Genomic DNA, 18,127 nt, shown 5'->3' on the forward strand with positions numbered 1-18,127 from the left:
GGAGGGAAATCGCATGACTTTTTGTCACAAAACAAGGATGTAAATCATGTTTTCCCCTTCCCACCCCTAATTTGCAAATGCAAATTAGGATTTGGATTCGGTTCGGTATTCGGCCGAATCTTTCACAAAGGATTCGGGGGTTCAGCCGAATCCAAAATAGTTGAATTCGGTGCATCCCTAAAATCACCAGACATCATGTCTCTCTACATGCAGGATTTGTGCAAAAGACAGTTATTTTGTTAAATGTTGTACTGGAATCAGTTGAGTGAGATCTAATTCAAGTGCTAGGAAACAAATCCCCTTATTTCCCTCTTATTTCAGTATGACGAAGCTTATATTATATTTTCATTTTCAAGATAGTTCCCCTTTAAGCATGTTACACTGGTGCATTTTTGTCTATTGTTACTAAACGAGCCCCATTCTCACTGAGGAAAAGAACTACATTCCTGCGGTATTTTTGGTAAAACCAAATTTGTCTTCTGGGGACCAGGTTCATTGGGTCCTATAAATTTTTCTTACCAAACTGGTAAATATTTAAGTAAATATTGTCCTTTTACATCTCTTGCCTTGGACCACCATTTTGTGAGGGTCTCTGTGCTGCCTCAGAGATCACCTGACCAGAAATACTACAGCTCTAACTGTAACAGGAAGAAGTGTGAGAAGCAAAAGACAGATCTCCGTCTGTTAATTGGCTCATGTGACATAACATGTATGGTTTGTTTGTGTGCACTGTGAATCCTTGGATCCCAAGTGGCAACCCTTATTTTTTAAAATGGCAATTCTTTATGTATGATTACCCAATGGCACAGTATTTTGAATGAATTAAAAAAATTTGTGTGCACAGAATGCATTGTGTAGTCACAGTAAAATTTTTGATTGTGAAATTTTTTTTGTGGACATCTCACACTGTCAACAAAAAATATAATGCCTGAGTTCTAAATTTGAGAAATGTATTTTGTGTTTCAAATGTCACGCTGTAATATCCCTCTTATTATTTTTCTCTTCAGGGTTAGTTCTGAACAAGAGCATTCCTATTACCAGAAACGGATCTCTGCTTGTTAGTGTTCTGGTGAATGACACTGAATTTCATGGACCAAATGGAGACATGATGTTGTACTTCAATGTGACAATCTTACCAGTGGAAATTAGATTCCCAAACATCTCATACCAGTATATTGTCAACCGAAATGCAGACCGCTATGCTCAGGTACAAATTTGCCTTTGGTCTATGGATTCCTTCTGCCCTGTATAAGGGAAACAGGGCAGCCAGAAATAGAAGGGTGGATACAAAGTTTTATATAGAAACAGTACATAACACACAGTACATAATTCATTGTAAAAACCGAGGCATACATTTACCCTATAGTTCATATGTACACTGCAAATCTGTGCTTTCTGGATAGAAAGACAATGCTAGTGTTTATATAGAGATTGCATTCATGTGATTTAGCAACCAGGGTCACCGACTTACCTGGAAAAAAAGTCTTCTCAGATTTATTTCCTTTATTTTCTGTTAAAGGGATTCTGTCAAAAGAAACACATTTTTTATATTTAATATTGAAATCTGATATTGGGTTAGACGTGTTGTTAGTTTCCCAGGTGGCCCCAGTTGTGTAACTTGTGCTCTGAAAAACGTCAGTCACTCATTACTGCTGCACTACAAGTTATAATGATGTCATTCCCCCTCTTCTGTAACATATATTATTCCAAATTTGTATATTTAAACGAATATTATCCTTTACTACAGATTGAAAAAATCTGCATAGAAAATTGCAAGCTTTTTGAAGGCATCAACCTTAACTACAGACTGCAAACAGAAAATAACACTCTTGCCGTTGCCATTATTCAAGGAAGAGAGAGCACATTTGCAACTCTTATTGTCAATGACTCTGATGCTCTGGCAACCCATGAGAGCAAGGAAATAGTCTGCACTGTATTTGCCACAAACAAGCACCTGAAGGAACCAGCGAAGACACAGATCATTATAGTGTTAGATGGAACACGTACGTATTACGGCCTCAAACCTTCCAAAAGAGTTATGGAAACTACTCTTTATGCCACTCTGCTATATCTACTTGGATGTCCCCCTCTGTCAACAAATATAACTCATGATGTTGCCTTGACATCCATATATCATGTTCATGAATTCACAAAAAAATATATTAAAATTTATGTTATATTGAATGGTATACTGGTAATGTTGTTTTAGGGTATGCATGAAGATCCAGCAAATAATTGACCCTGCAAAGTTATTTCTGTTTCTGTTTATTGATGACATTCCATAATATCTTATTCAATGTACAATGCATACTGATCAGTGATTTGATGTTATATGTGTACATTTGAAACAACATAAACACGAATTGTTAAAAAAAAAAAAATATATATATATATATATATATATATATATATATATATATATATATATATATATTAAAGTAGGGTGAGCACATAGTTTACATTGAAATGAAATTAAGCTAACTGAATATTACTGACTGTGCTTTCATATATGTTTACACACAGCTATGCAAGATGAAGATTATTGTCTCCGATCATGTTCTGAGAGTAGGCAAAAGTCTGAATGTGAGGAGTGTGGGGGATTTGGCTCCCTTACGGGAAGGTGCCAATGGAGACAAGGGCATGGAGATGGTATGGGAATTTTTTTTTTGTTTCAACCCCTTTATGACAGCATACCATGACTTTAACTGCACAGGCGCAGTGCCGCCTTTAGGACCATCTGCATGCTTGTAGTAAACAGCTTATTCACTAAGCAGCTAGTGTTCCTGTGATGCCAGAAAGGGGTGTGAAAAACTATATTGTTAATGTTCTTGAACCTTAAAAAATGTAAAGGGTAAAAACAGGTCACGATAAAAGTGTACATGTAAGCACTAACCTAAACTTTTAACATAAAATCTTACAGTAAAATCAAATGTGGCCTAAATCTTTATTTAGAAATCCAAAATGACCATAATACAAATATAAACTGAAGCATCCACCAAACAAAATATAATTGAGTCTATACAAATGTTAAAAAAAAACCCCAAACAAATAAGTTATACTAAACTATTCAGAGTTCTTATCTGAGCACTACTACAGTTTGCACGCATTTTCTGGAATTATTTATCATTTTTAGACTGCTAATACCAGGCTTTTTGCTCAACTGAGGGTTAGAAGTGTCCATATTGGTAGTAAAACAATCCTATTCAGTTTACTTAAAGGCAAACTTTACCCCCAAAATGACACTTAAGCAACAGTTTATATCAGGAATGTCCAAAAAGTAGATCAGGATCTACCAGTAGACCTTTAGCTGGTGATAAGTAGATCTCAAGTCGCTGTCAACAAAAAACTTGTCTAAATCAACCTCCTTTTTCATGCTTTTCATTCAGTATTACTTTGAGGTCACATAAAAATAGTTAAATATAGCAATATGCATTTTCTCATAAGTCAATATTTAATATCTTTCATGGAACAGAATGCTAACTACATGGAAATAGATCATAATAGGACATCACTAAACATCACTAAAAGTAGACCTCACATTAGTAAAGTATGGGCACTACAGATTTATATCCTATTAAATGGCCTAATAAAGAATCTTACCCAATTGGAATATAGATATCAGTAGATGTTGACTATTTACAACTCTTACCTTCAACCACTATTTTGTGATGGTCTGTGTGCTCCCTCAGAGTTCACTTGACCAAAAATAATGCAGCTCTAACTGTAATAGGAAAAAGTGTGGACACAAAATACAAAATAACTACAGAATGGAAACCTGTCTCATATAAAATAGAACAGTTGTTGCCAAGAAATCAGTTTATTTGTAGGAGATTAATCAAAAGATACTTTAAGGGGCCCATTAACTTAGTTCGAGTGAAGGAATAGAGGAAAAAAAGTTTGAATTTCGAATGGTCGAATATGGCTACTTCGACCATCGAATGGGCTACTTTGACCTTTGACTATGACCTTCGACTTCGAATCGAACGTTTCGAACTAAAAGTCGTTCGACTATTCGACAATTCGATAGTCGAAGTACTGTCTATTTAAAAAATTCTTCGACCCCCTAGTTCGCCACCTAAAACCTACCGAGGCCAATGTTAGCCTATGGGGAAGGTCCCCATAGGCTTCCTAACAATTTCCTGATCGAAGGAATAACCTTTGATCGAATATCCTTCGAACGATTATTCCTTTGATCGTAGGAGTAGCGGTAAATTCTTCGACCTCGATATTCGAAGTAGAAGGATTTTACTTCGACAGTCGAATATTGAGGGTAAATTAACCCTCGATATTTAACCCTAGGTAAATATTCCCCTAAATGTAAAAAAATCACAGTAAATGCCTTCCTGTTTTCTGATTAAGGGGTTTCCGGATAAGGGATCCCATACCTGTATATGTTTTACATATTGATGAAATGCAGAAATTTATAACACTATTTAATTCCCTATAATGTTTCCTGATTCAGATTTCCTAATTTATTTTACCATCTTTGACAGGAATCACAACAAACTATTCTACCTGCACGCCTAGCCTTCAGACCTGCCCTGATGGAATCTGTGATGCTGTGGAGAGCAATAATTCAGCAATATGTCCCCAAGACTGCACCAGTACGGCCAATATTATTTAATAGGAACTTTAGAAATATCAGCTAAAAATCTTATTTTATCTTTTTATTTCAAGTGATAAGGCAACTCATACAATTTCTTGCAGTTTCCAAAACCATTTAACAATAATAAATAAAATGAAAAATATAATAGTTAGACTATTTCAAATGTTCGGCAAGTCATATAGGGAGGAAAATCATAGGATATAACTTGAATCAGAGAAATCTGATTTCAGCAGGGGACATATGTCTTGGTAATGTCAATGAGAGTCTAAAGGTCATTATGTCAAATTATGAGCACATAAAAGTCAAGAACAACAGAATTGGGCCACTTTGCCTTCACAACAGGAATACTTCTCAGCTAATTTCCTCTAATTATTTGCCATGAAATATTTACATTCCTATTCACAGTTCAATTGCTGACATTTCCCCCTAATGTCAAGCACTTAATGCTTGTCTACTGTTGCATGTCCATAATTCAGTTTATTAGTAGCTTTTAGATGCTAATTCTTTAGCTACTACTGTAATTGCACACAGCCTGTAAACAGTTGCCATGTTTTCTTTTTTCTATCCAAGAGAGTTTTTGATTTGACTTTCTGTTTTGGAGCAGAGATAACTATCATTGGTGGGCATGAAAAAGGACCTCTCATGGGGATAAAAGCTGGATATGGCACCTGTTTTTGCCTTCTGCCTGATAAATGCTTCTGTGAAAAGAATATTGTTGAAGGTAAGTTATCTATGGACTTTTTTTATTATCTGACCTAATTTTCATACTGTGCAGGTAATGCAAAATTTTGGATCTTTAATTTGACATCTAAAAATTACACAGCATATTTTGTGACATACACACCCGTTATGCTCATTGAAGTCCAAGTTGCTGACTAATATTTCCCACCTCTACATTAAGATCAATGTGCAGTTTAGGATCAAGTGTGTATATATATATATATATAGAAAATTATACAATGGGTGCCCCAGCACTCTTAGAAGTATACTTGCTGTGTTGGTCGGTGCTCGCTCCAATAGGAGACGCCGTCACATCCCCACATCAAATAGAATATGTAAAGAAGAAGCAGCACTCGTCAATTGCAAAAAAGTGTATTAAAAGATCAGAGCATCACTCAAGGCAACGTTTCGGACAACATATGTGCCCTTTGTCAAGCAAAGGGCACATATGTTGTCCGAAACGTTGCCTTGAGTGATGCTCTGATCTTTTAATACACTTTTTTGCAATTGACGAGTGCTGCTTCTTCTTTACATATTCTATATATATATATATATATATATATATATATATATATATCTAATATATATATATCTATATATATATATATATATATATATATATATATATATATATAGGAAGCAGCATGTATGGGCCGCACAACCAAAGAGTGTGCAATACCTGGGTGCTCATGCATACAAAATTGATAAAAAATACAAAGTGATTTGTAGAAAAAACAACTGGAATTTTAAGAAAAAGAAGTTTATTAATCCAATGTTTCGGTCCCACACAAGGACCTTTCACTCTCTGTGTATATATATATATATATATATATATATATATATATATATATATATATATATATATATATATATATATATATATATATATATATATATATATACATATACATATACATTTGTATGTATGTATATATATATATATATATATATATATATATATATATATATATATATATATATATATATATATATATATATATATATGTACTGTACACAGTAAAGCATTCCTTTCCTTTTCTTCTCTAGGACCACTCTGTGATGACACCTGCAAGACTGTGATTGCATGTGGGGTCTTCCTGTCCTTCATAATCTCTGTTCTACTTTCTTCATACTTCATTCATCGCTACCATAAAAACTCTCCAAAACCCCCAATTGCTTCTGCTGAAATGACCTTCCGCCGCCCTGCCCAGTCTTATCCAGTGAGCTACTCTACCAATGCCAGACGCCCATCTCTAGACTCCATGGATAATCAGGTGTCAGTGGATACATTTAAAATACCGGTAAGGTGGTAAATAGGAAAATGCAATTGATTTTTTGTTACAGGAAGGTGTTTTTTACTAAATTCAGGACTGTATTAACAGTGAACATGTAAATAAAGCCAAATGTTCTGTCGCAGTCTAAGTGCACACATTTTCAGTTGTTTATTGCGAGCATTTTTAAACAAATGCTTTCCTACAAAACATTTGAGTGTGTGAACTTCTAGTCCATCAAATTTCACTTGCTTGGCATATCTGAAACATTCATTTGTTTTAGTGTCTTGCCATGATGAGATCTAAGATGGAAACACCAATCTGGAAATTTAGATTTTAAGGCTGTATTTGTGCAGTTAAAGTAGTGATTCTAGATTGCTTTAAAAGAGTAGTAATTTGGATATTGCTGTATAACACCTTAACCTCTGCCCCTATTGCAAGTGCAGGAGAATTAATGACATCCCGTAGTGCTTATTCACACTGGACTTGTGCAGAGGCATTGCAGTACTCTGCATTTTGGGCTGGACTAAAATCCACCGGGCAGGCATAAGCAAGAACTTCTTTTGCATTTTATTTGCCTGCAGGCAGTCCCTAACTTGCATTTCTGAAGGATGTGCAAGTTAGGGAAAGGTAGGGAGTGGGAGAGGGATGCCTGCATGCCTCCCCCACATGAATATAGTGTTTCAGAACACAGGCTGCACAGCATTCAAAGCGCAGACACAGGCCTTGCACTGCATTTTGGCAGGGCAAGGTGAAAATGTTCAAAAAAAACATGGCTGTTTGTGTCTGTTATTTGCACCCTTTGTGAATGAGGCCTCTTCAATTTTAAGAAGACTTTGCACCATTCTGGTTTTGCTGGTGTTTGATCCTGACATTATCTATTATTTCAATACAATTTCATATAGTAAAAAAGCTAATTTTAGAACTTGTGTTTCCATATTCATATTTTCTTTTAATTTGAAGAATGCTTTCTGAATGCTGAGTCTTGTCATTTTTCATTTGTTTTTAATAGGAGGATCCAAAGTGGGAATTCCCACGTAAAAACCTGGTCTTGGGGAAGACCCTTGGTGAAGGAGAGTTTGGAAAAGTTGTAAAGGCAACTGCATTTAGACTGAAGGGTAAAGCTGGTTACACTACAGTGGCGGTAAAAATGCTGAAAGGTAAGTGCTTAAATATCACTTCTGTTGTAAGATATAGTATATTAAACATACTTTTCTAATGTTCCATAAAATAAGATTTAATCAAAGCATAAGAGTACATATGTAAGAATATGTAGCCCATATTTAATTAATAGCATCAAAGGGCAGATTTATCAAATAATGAACTAGGAACAGGGAAGGTTTTAACAAACTGACCTATTTATCAAATTTATCATATATTTTAAATTAGACACCAGTGTGAGTTTGTCAGAATGTGTACAACTGCAGTTGAATATCACGCTTTTGAATGAGATGCTTAACAGCAGCTTTATCCCTGATATAAACTGGATGCAAGAAAGAGGTTTGGATGAAAACATTGAAGGTTTCACCTTTTTTACACGTTGCAACTTTTTTTACACTTTGCACCCTGTATTTTGTATATGGGACCTATTAAATTACCATTTTGCAACTAGTAACACATCTTTCCTAGACTTTAGCTAGTTTATACAATGATTAACATAGATCTCGGTTATGTTTCTTGGCAGTTTTTCGGAAATGTAATTATGACCACTGTAGCACGAGTGGGCCTCTTCCCCTTAAAGGTGTTCTGTCATGATTTGTATTATGTTTTTATTAATAAATTACACTGTTTACACTGCAAATAATTCACTCTACTATATAAAATTTCATTCCTGAACCAGCAAGCGTGTTTTTTTAATTGTAATATTGGTGTGCAGACAGCCATATCAGGTAATTTTACCTCGTCATGTGCTTTTAGAAAGAGCCAGCACTTGATGGAACTGCTTTCTGGCAGGTTGTTGTTTCTTTTACTCAATGTAACTTAATGGGTCACAGTGGGTCCTGGATTTTACTATTGAGTGCTGTTCTTAGATCTACCAGGCAGCTGCTATCTTGTTTTAGGGAACTGCTATCTGGTTACCTTTCCATTGTTCTGTTGTTAGGCTGTTGGGGGTGAAAGGGAAGGGTGATATCACTCTAACATGGTTTACAGCAGTAAAGAGTGACTGAAGTTTATCAAAGCACAAGTCACATGACTGGGGGCAGATGGGAAACTGACAATATGTCTAGCTCACAACATTTGTACACATGTACACCCAGCACCATTAACGGGTATTAACTTTCTTAACAAGCGGATTTCTCCAATATAAATAAAGTCTTAATCTCACCGTTTAACTCCCATGGCCCAGGTGTTCTCGGCCTGGGCCCTGCACTGAAACTTCTAAGTCAATCCAATCGCCCTCCGGCTTTCTCAATATATACTGATAACTTAAAATAATTGGCTTACCCGCTTGGTAGAGTGCTGCCCCAAGTCTGTCGCTAAGGGAGACAGTGAAGTCACAGGTTCCAAATTGTTGCAGCGCACACCAAACAAAGGTCACGGATTGCTCAGTCCAACTTCAGTTAAAATTTCTTTATTCTTACATTTGATTTAAAAGCACAGCATCCAAAGGTCTAATGCGTTTCATAACCACATACTTCCTCAGAGACCCCAGTGTCCAATGGACACGCGTTAGACCTTGGTGTGCGCTGCAACCATTTGAAATATGTCTAGCCCCATGTCAAAATTAAATATAAGAAAATCTGTTTGCTCTTTTGAGAAATGGATTTCAGTGCAGACTTCTGCTGCAGCAGCACTATTAACCGGTGTGTTTTGAAAAAAAAATTTTTTTCCCATGACAGTATCCCTTTAAAGGAAAAGTTTACACCCAAAATTAATATTTAAGCAACAGATAGTTTATATCATATTAAGTGCCATATTAAAGAATCTTACCAAACTGGTATATATATTTAAGTAAATATTGCCCTTTTACATCTCTTGCCTTGAACCACCATTTTGTGATGGTCTGTGTGCTGCCTCAGAGATCAACTGACCAGAAATAATACAACTCTAACTGTAACAGGAAGAAGTGTGGAAGCAAAAGACAGACCTCTGTCTGTTAATTGGCTCATGTGACCTAACAAGAATGGTTTGTTTGGTATGTTTGTGTGCATCATGAATCATACGATCCCAGGGGGTGGCCCTTATTTTTCAAAATGGAAATTTTCTATTTATGATTACCCAATGGCACAGACTACTAAAAAAGTATATTATTATGAAAATGGTTTATTTATATGAAGCAGGGTTTTACATATGAGCTGTTTTATGCAATATCTTTTTATAGAGACCTACATTGTTCGGGGTGTATAGTTCTCCTTTACACAGGCAGATTTAAACTGTGATTTCAGCCTCTTTAGAATGATTTGGCAGCTTTTTTGCCCATGTATGGGGTCAAAGGTCCTACCCAGCCAATATCTGGCTGAAAATCAGCTAGATGTTTATTGTGCAGGTTTAATTTTCCTCTCAGATCAGATACTGCATTGGATCAAAGATGCAGTCCTCGTTCTTTTCCGTATTTCCATTATTGTAATCAGTTCGTTGGACCCAGGCCCTAATGATCAGATTAGCCTGATATTGCCCACCATAGATGGGCATATCAGAGGAAATGCAAGAGGATAGAAAGGTGGCACTCCAGTAAAAAAGAAGAGGGTGGTTTATTGCAACAGGTCACAAACCAACATTGCCTGATGCGTTTCGGAAGCAACTCCCTTAATCATAGGGGAGGAAAAGATCAGAGGAAAGATCTGCACATTTGGTGACTTCAGCAAACAACCAGATCTTATAATGCATGGCCACCATTGCAATTAAGGGGATGAATAAAACTCGCTCAAATGTTTTTTTTTTTTAATTATGTTTGCCTCCTTATTTCACAGAGAATGCATCCCAGAGTGAGCTGCGAGATCTTCTGTCAGAGTTCAATCTCCTGAAACAGGTCAATCATCCTCATGTGATCAAACTTTATGGGGCTTGTACACAGGATGGTAAGTATGAGTGCTTACTGCTGCTGTTGAATTATATTACATACCTTGGACAATGGTTGCTTATCACCCTCTGTCGAGCTAATACTATTGGGCATATTCACTAAGATGTGAAGTTTCGCCAGGCGCAACTTCGCCAGGCGTAGTTTCGCCAGGGCTCCGCAAATTCACTAAAATCCGAAGTTGCGCACAGGGGTAGCGTAAGGTTGCGAAGTTGCGCTAGCGTTGATTCGCTATATAAAGCGAAGTTGCGCTAACGAAGGCTAATTTGCATACGGCGCGAAATTCAAATTTCAATGGAGGAACACGTATCTGCACTACAAATGCCTAGAAAACCTTCAAATCAGCAAATAAAAATTTTATTTTGCCCTACACATGTTGCCCACTGTCTAGGTAAGTTGCCATGAGTCAAGAAATGTAGGGGGGAGGAAGGGGAGCCCCAAAAATTTTTCGATCTTTTTCAGCCTATCACCCATCATGTAGAAAACACGCCAGCGTTTTTTGGGACTTAGAAAAAAAATTGATTTTTTTTTTTAAACAATCCCTATCTACTCTATTGCGCTTCGCCAGGTCTGAGGTGGCGAAGGAAGTCTAGCGTAAAAGGTAGCGTTCAGTACACTGCGCAAGTTAGTGAATTTGCGTAGTTTCGTCGCTAGCGAAGATTCGCCTGGAGTAAGGTTGCGAAGTAACACTAGCGAAACTACGCCAGCGTTCGTTAGTGAATTTGTGCAGTAGCGAAAATGCCAAACGCTAGCGAATTAACGCTAGCGTTCGGCGCTTCGCGCCTTAGTGAATTTGCCCCTGTATCTCTTTTAGAGCATCTATGGTGAATCAAAATTGCTTATATTAAATCCTTTTATGCATTAACATGAGTATGCTGAGGATATTGTTTTTCTGTCCCTAATTTGAAATTTCAATATACATTTAAAACAAAACCATCAACATAATTAAAGGGGATCTCACCAAGAGGGAACATCTTAAATGCTGCCCATATCTTCAATATGGAACTTGTTTTAAAAAAAAACGTATTGTTTTTCTTGTGTTTCCTTGCTTACTTGCACTTGCATATGTTTGCCCATATCTAGTAAGCAATAGCAACCAGTCAGGTGTTTGTTTTCAAATATCTAAACAGTAAATTCAAACTGATGATTGGTTGCTATGGGCTGCTAGACAAGTAGCAAACTTAGAACCATTTATTACATTACCTCAAAAGTACCACACTCAGCAGGCTTACAAATAGATTTTTTACTAATCTGAGAAAGGTGTCATCATGAAACATTGAATTTCTAATAAAAATGCCCTTTCATTGCAATACTACATTGACTTTGACTCTTTGACTACCACTCTAGGGGCAAATTCACTAAGATGCGAAGTTGCGCCAGGCGCAACTTCGCCGCACTTCGCCGCACTTCGCCACACTTCGCCAGGCGTAGTTTCGCCAGGGCTCCGCAAATTCACTAAAATCCGAAGTTGCGCACAGGGGTAGCGTAAGGTTGCGAAGTTGCGCTAGCGTTGATTCGCTATATAAAGCGATGTTGCGCTAGCGAAGGCTAATTTGCATAGGGCGCGAAATTCAAATTTCAATGGAGGAACACGTATCTGCACTACAAATGCCTAGAAAACCTTCAAATCAGCAAATAAAAATTTTATTTTGCCCTACACATGTGCCCACTGTCTAGGTAAGTTGCCATGAGTCAGGAAATGTAGGGGGGAGGAAGGGGAGCCCCAAAAATTTTCGATCTTTTTCAGCCTATCACCCATCATGTAGAAAACACGCCAGCGTTTTTTGGGACTTAGAAAAAAAATTGATTTTTTTTTAAACAATCCCTATCTACTCTATTGCGATTCGCCAGGTCTGAGGTGGCGAAGGAAGTCTAGCGTAAAAGGTAGCGTTCAGTACACTGCACAAGTTAGTGAATTTGCGTAGTTTCGTCGCTAGCAAAGATTCGCCTGGCGTAAGGTTGCGAAGTAACACTAGCGAAACTACGCCAGCGTTCGTTAGTGAATTTGCGCAGTAGCGAAAATGCCAAACGCTAGCGAAATAACACTAGCGTTCGGCGCTTCGCGCCTTAGTGAATTTGCCCCATTTAGAAAGTATTTATATATTCATCCAGTAAATGGATGCCTGCCAAACTTGGCAGTTTGACAGTTATACAGAGTGAGAGCTCGTCCTTCAGACAAATTCCAATCTTTCTGCTAAATGGGTACTACGTGAAGCCTATGTGCAAAACTGTATTCAGATGTGTAATATTCATTTTTATGTTTCTTCTGTAGGTCCTTTGCACCTCATTGTAGAATATGCAAAGTATGGCTCCCTGCGCAATTTTCTAAGGGAAAGTCGCAAAGTAGGGCCTAGCTCTTTGGGAGGAGATTCAAATCGTAACTCCAGCTACCTGGATAACCCAGATGAAAGGGCACTTACAATGGGGGATCTAATCTCATTTGCTTGGCAGATATCCAGGGGAATGCAGTATCTAGCAGAAATGAAGGTGAGTACTACTCATAGTGGCAAAGTCTTTTTGTATTGTGCTTGAAACACAAAGGCTTGGTATAAATTATATATATATTATTATTGTTTTGGCAGCAAACAGCTTTATGGGTTGTTCCATTTGCCTATAGTTTTATGCCCATTAAGCTTTCAGCATTTGATGCACTTGAAATTATAGACTATGATATTTAGGTACATTAGGTACATTTTGCTATTGGTGACCACACCTAGGTGTTTTTTTTACTAAACTCCTGGCTTTTTGGAGCAAAACTAAAATTTTTCAGTTTTTCCTTTTTTAAACTCAAATTTTTCGAGATTTATTAAAGCCCGATGCAGCAAAAAGTCCAAATACGAAAGACTGCCATCTCAGACATGGCTAGATTGTGTATAAGTCAATGGCAGATGTCCCTATACTATTTTGACTTTTCTGTGCTGGAATTAGCACATAAATCCGACCTTTTTGGCAAAAAAACTAAATATTCTGGCTTTTCGGGAAAAAGCCAGAAAAAATCGAGCAATTACCCGAAACGATAAAATCGAGCTTTTTTAATAATAAATAAAGTAAAATCAGGTATCAGAGTTTGGTCATGATTTTTTTATTTAAAAAATTTGATAAATCCAGATTTTAGTAAATAACCCCCCTTGTCACAAATCAGTAAATTTGAATGATAATATATCAAAATATTACCATTAAAAGGAATAAATACTTATGTTAAACAGTTTGCCCACTGTGCTCATTCAAATGTATTAAAAATAACTCTTGTAAACCATCAAAGGTATCTAGAGATTCATATGCCATATAAAAAAAAAAAACATAGTTTTATAGTTTACACCAGCAACAGTGAGTGTTAATTAGGTTTCCAACTGTTATTACATTTACGCATACTATTCGTTTTTCACCAAAAATTGTTTAGCCGTAAGTTGTGATTTAATGTTATTGGCCACCCTTGCTTCCCGAGCTGGTCTATCAATCACTCCAAGTCACTGTCATAGGCAACACTGCCCACAAAAACAGGGATACTAATAAATACACATTTTTTTCAAGTAACCATATATACAAGTTCAACTGTATCCAAGCACTCCACCTGAAGCTCTTCCGTAGTGCCTCTGTCTAAAATCCAATTTTTACTTTCTTTATTCAAAAATAAACATATCTCCAATATTCTTTAACTAAAAAATATGTACCGTTTTTTTATAAGAAACCTGACTGTATGCAGTGAAATTCTCCCTTCATGTACTGCTGTGGATAGAAATTGTCAGACGGTCCCTAACTGCTGGGCAGGGAAACAATCATACTTATGAAAAGCAGGGGGAGCCCCAACCTTACATCCCAGCCATGCAGAACTCCGGCAGCTTTGTTTGTTTCCCTGTAGAGCAGTCGGCGACTGTGTAGAGATTTGTATTGGATTTTATTTTTGCCTTTACATCCCTTTACTGTTTCAAACTCCAGCTGCAGATACAAAGATCATGGAGCCAGATTTAAACATATAAACTGGGATTCTATTTGCAGGATTATTTTGTTGCAGCCACTGGTTCTGGAGAGTTGGAGGAAGTTTGTATTAAACAATACAAAAACTATAAAATCCACATTAGATTACATGACAATGGACCCAGTGCAGTCTGCATATTCTGATTATTAATCAGTCTTCCTCTATCAGCTTCTGGCAGATATTATATGACTTGTGCTGTTTTGATAAGTTATGATGATCCATAAGCAGCCCAGACCACACTGAGCATGTGCACAGACTTGGTCTTGCCAGATGTTTAACAAAGTTACAAGATGGTGACCCCCTGTTGCCAACTTTGAAAGCATAAATCATTTGTTTGATTCGGCTTGTGGTGCAGTAAGTTCATGTTTAGTATACAAAATACAGCCTTTCTAGCCCTATTCTACTTTATACTTTACTTCCCCTTTAAGTGGGGCACAGGTACAATAACATTGGCCAAAATGGTGTATTGCTGTCTCAAGCTTTTATAGAAAATCTCACAGTATTCCCTTACAGCTACTGCCTTATGGTGCATTCTGAGTTATTTATGTGATTAATGCAATTAATAGATATTCGCAATAGTTAAAGGGGTTGTTCACCTTCAAACAACTAGTTGTTATCAGATAGATCACCAGAAATAACGACTTTTTCCAATGACTTTCTATTTTCTATGTGTCACGGTTTTTCTAATATTGAAGTATAAAGTGTCATTTCTCTCCTTCTGAAGCAGCTCTGGGAGGGGGGGTCGCCGATCCTGTAAACTGTTTTAAATTGATACATTTAGTTGATACATTTCTTATCTTTGTCCCTGCTGAGCAGAATCTCTGGGTTTCATTACAGGCAGCTGTTAGAATTGATACAATTGTTGCTAATACTCCAGAGATGCTGCTGAGAAATGTATCAACTAAATGTTGCAAAATTGTAACAGTTCAGAATCTGCACCTGGATTACTGAGCTGCCAGACTCAAACACCAGAGACAGGAACATTCAACTTTAAACTTAGATTTTCGAAAAAACGTAAAAAATAAATAATGGAAAGTAATTGGAAAAAGTCATTATTTCTAAGGAACAATCTAAAAACAACTAAATTGAAAAAAGTGTTTGGAAGGTGAACAACCCCTTTAATGTGCGCTAACAATAAGAAAGTGTACTGAATTTAGATATGAGATGGAAGCAAAATGATAAATGTTGCTTCAGTTAAAATAGACTGTAAGTGAATTACAATAGATTACCTAATCAAATGTTTCATATATGAAATTTGGTACCTGGCATGTTCCTACTTATATGCTGCAGTGAGGTTTGTTCACTTTTACTTTGTGATCACTTATATTAAATATTAATCTTTATATTCCTTCTTCATAAGCTTGTCCATCGAGACTTGGCAGCCCGAAATGTGTTGGTCGCAGAAGGACGTAAAATGAAAATCTCAGATTTTGGTCTTTCCAGAGATGTCTATGAAGAAGATTCCTATGTAAAGAGAAGCAAGGTATTATTTTACAGCTAAGTAGCAAAGGTGAAACAAATGGTAACATGTAGCATATTACCTAGATATCTAGCATACTTTGCAAAGATTGAATACAACACTGAATAATACTAGTAGAAGAATTGAAACAAGATGTTCAGATAATTGACCTCTTGGAAAAGTTTGATACAGGTATTGGATTCCTTATCTGGAAACCTGTTTTCCAGAAAGCTTCAAATTAAAGGAAGGACATCTCCCATTGACTCAATTTTAATGAAATAATTCAACATTTTTTAACGTATTTCCTTTTTTCTGTGATAATAAAACAGTTCCTTGATCCCAACTAATTACTCTTTATTGGAGTAAAAACAATCCAATTTGGTTTATTTCATATTTAAATAAATTTTTTGTAGACTCAGGTTATTTATTAAACCTTGAATCTTTCCGGTCAGGCTTTTTAGGGGGTAAAAAAACTTGAAAATATACCTCAATGCTGTAAAAAGTCTGAATCCGAAAATCCGCCATCTCAGACCTGTCGAGGTCCTGTCAGTGGGAGAGGCCCTATCCCAGTTTAAAGTTATCGAGGATTGCACTGGGTTTAGCCTGAAAATCCTACCTTTTTGGGGTTTTCGGGCAAAAACTCAAAAATAATTGACCGATTTGGGTTTTTGCTCTATTTTATTCATGATCTGATGAAATTGAGTTTTTTATTAATAAATCAGCTAAACTTGGGCATGGGAGTTTGTTCGAGCTTTTTTTAATTAATATTATGAAATAAATTCAGATTTTAGTAAATAATCCCCTCAATGTATGAAGATCCAAATTACAGAAAGACCCCTTATCTAAAAAAAAAAAAAACATGCATTCTGGATAACAGGTCCAATGTCTGTATATATTTCAGGCATGTTCCTACTTCAGTACAATTCATCATTAGTTCATTTAATTTGACTGAGCCTATTCTTTTGAACATGAAAGACGTTGGCCAACAGCTGGAAACCAATGAATCAAAAAAACAGATCTCAACTTTTTGCCCAATACTTTTACTAATCAGCAGCCTTATTCCTAGCTCAGGACAATAGGTTGTCCCATTTGTAACATTGTTACCAAGTTGACAAGTAGGATTGTACTGGAATAAAACACTTTTAAAAAGTGGCGTAACTAGATGTTACTGGCCCCCACAGCAAATTCATTTTAGGGCCCCAAAATATCCAGAGGTTGTCCTGTTTTACCAATATATATGTTGAAATCGCTCATTAATTAGTGCCTCCTGGGCCCACCTGCAGCCGCAGGGTCTGCATCCTCTGTAGTTACGCCTCTGCAAAACAGAACAGCAGAACTGACTCTTACTTACACTCCAGAACATAAACATCTGGAATTTACACCACCAGCATAAAATTAAACATGAACATATTAGAACAGTTACATTATATTTGCCCCATTTTGTAGAATGGAAGCATATACAAATATATAAATGGTGTAGGTAAGCATTTATTGTAGTAGGGTGTAAATTGAATTGATAGTGAAGTCTAAACAGGAGGAGGAGCAGATGAGTGAAGTGCAAGCAGGAAAGAACAGGAAAAGTGAAGCTGGCAGAGTAAAATACATTGTAGGAGCCAGGGAGGTATGTAGTTGGATGACAGCAGAGTTAACTGGTGTAACATAGACTTTACTTTTAGTCACAATTGCAAATATAATATCAGATACATGGTTAGACATTACATTTGTACAGCCTGTGCATAACCATATTACAAATATATCCAAACTAATACAGGGCAGCAAGTAAGTGGTCACCCCAAATCTTACTGGGCTTCTAGGAGTATTTAAAATTGCAAAAAATGCATTCTTCCCCAGATCTTAATCTAAGTGGACATGCGCCTAGGTCTCCCAGCCATTGCTCTGGGCCAGCCCCATAATTTTAGACAAAGTGCCCTCCAAGCAGCCATTTATGCCCCTTAATGTCTTTCTGTACTTGCCTGCTGGGTGCCAGACCAAGGGTATTTAAAAGGTAGGATTGTCTGGGAAGCATAACTTATATACTGTAGATCAGGAATGCTGTGACACAGTACAGATCGCTTCA

At 36.7% G+C, this 18,127-nt stretch overlaps 1 protein-coding gene across 1 annotated transcript in view; it reads left to right on the forward strand.

The window, feature by feature from the left end:
* ret.L (ret proto-oncogene L homeolog) overlaps positions 1 to 18,127 on the forward strand; it is a 72,924-nt gene that overhangs the window by 39,982 nt on the left and 14,815 nt on the right. The window contains exons 6-15 of the mRNA XM_018225532.2: positions 1,008 to 1,207; positions 1,748 to 2,003; positions 2,524 to 2,649; positions 4,494 to 4,604; positions 5,211 to 5,327; positions 6,374 to 6,627; positions 7,610 to 7,757; positions 10,509 to 10,616; positions 12,888 to 13,102; positions 15,952 to 16,074. Of these exons, the coding sequence (XP_018081021.2) occupies positions 1,008 to 1,207; positions 1,748 to 2,003; positions 2,524 to 2,649; positions 4,494 to 4,604; positions 5,211 to 5,327; positions 6,374 to 6,627; positions 7,610 to 7,757; positions 10,509 to 10,616; positions 12,888 to 13,102; positions 15,952 to 16,074 (1,658 nt within the window). The remainder of the gene's footprint in view (positions 1 to 1,007; positions 1,208 to 1,747; positions 2,004 to 2,523; positions 2,650 to 4,493; positions 4,605 to 5,210; positions 5,328 to 6,373; positions 6,628 to 7,609; positions 7,758 to 10,508; positions 10,617 to 12,887; positions 13,103 to 15,951; positions 16,075 to 18,127) is intronic.

The sequence above is a fragment of the Xenopus laevis genome, chromosome 7L (genome assembly GCF_017654675.1).
Source record: "Xenopus laevis strain J_2021 chromosome 7L, Xenopus_laevis_v10.1, whole genome shotgun sequence".
Classification (NCBI taxonomy): domain Eukaryota; kingdom Metazoa; phylum Chordata; class Amphibia; order Anura; family Pipidae; genus Xenopus; species Xenopus laevis.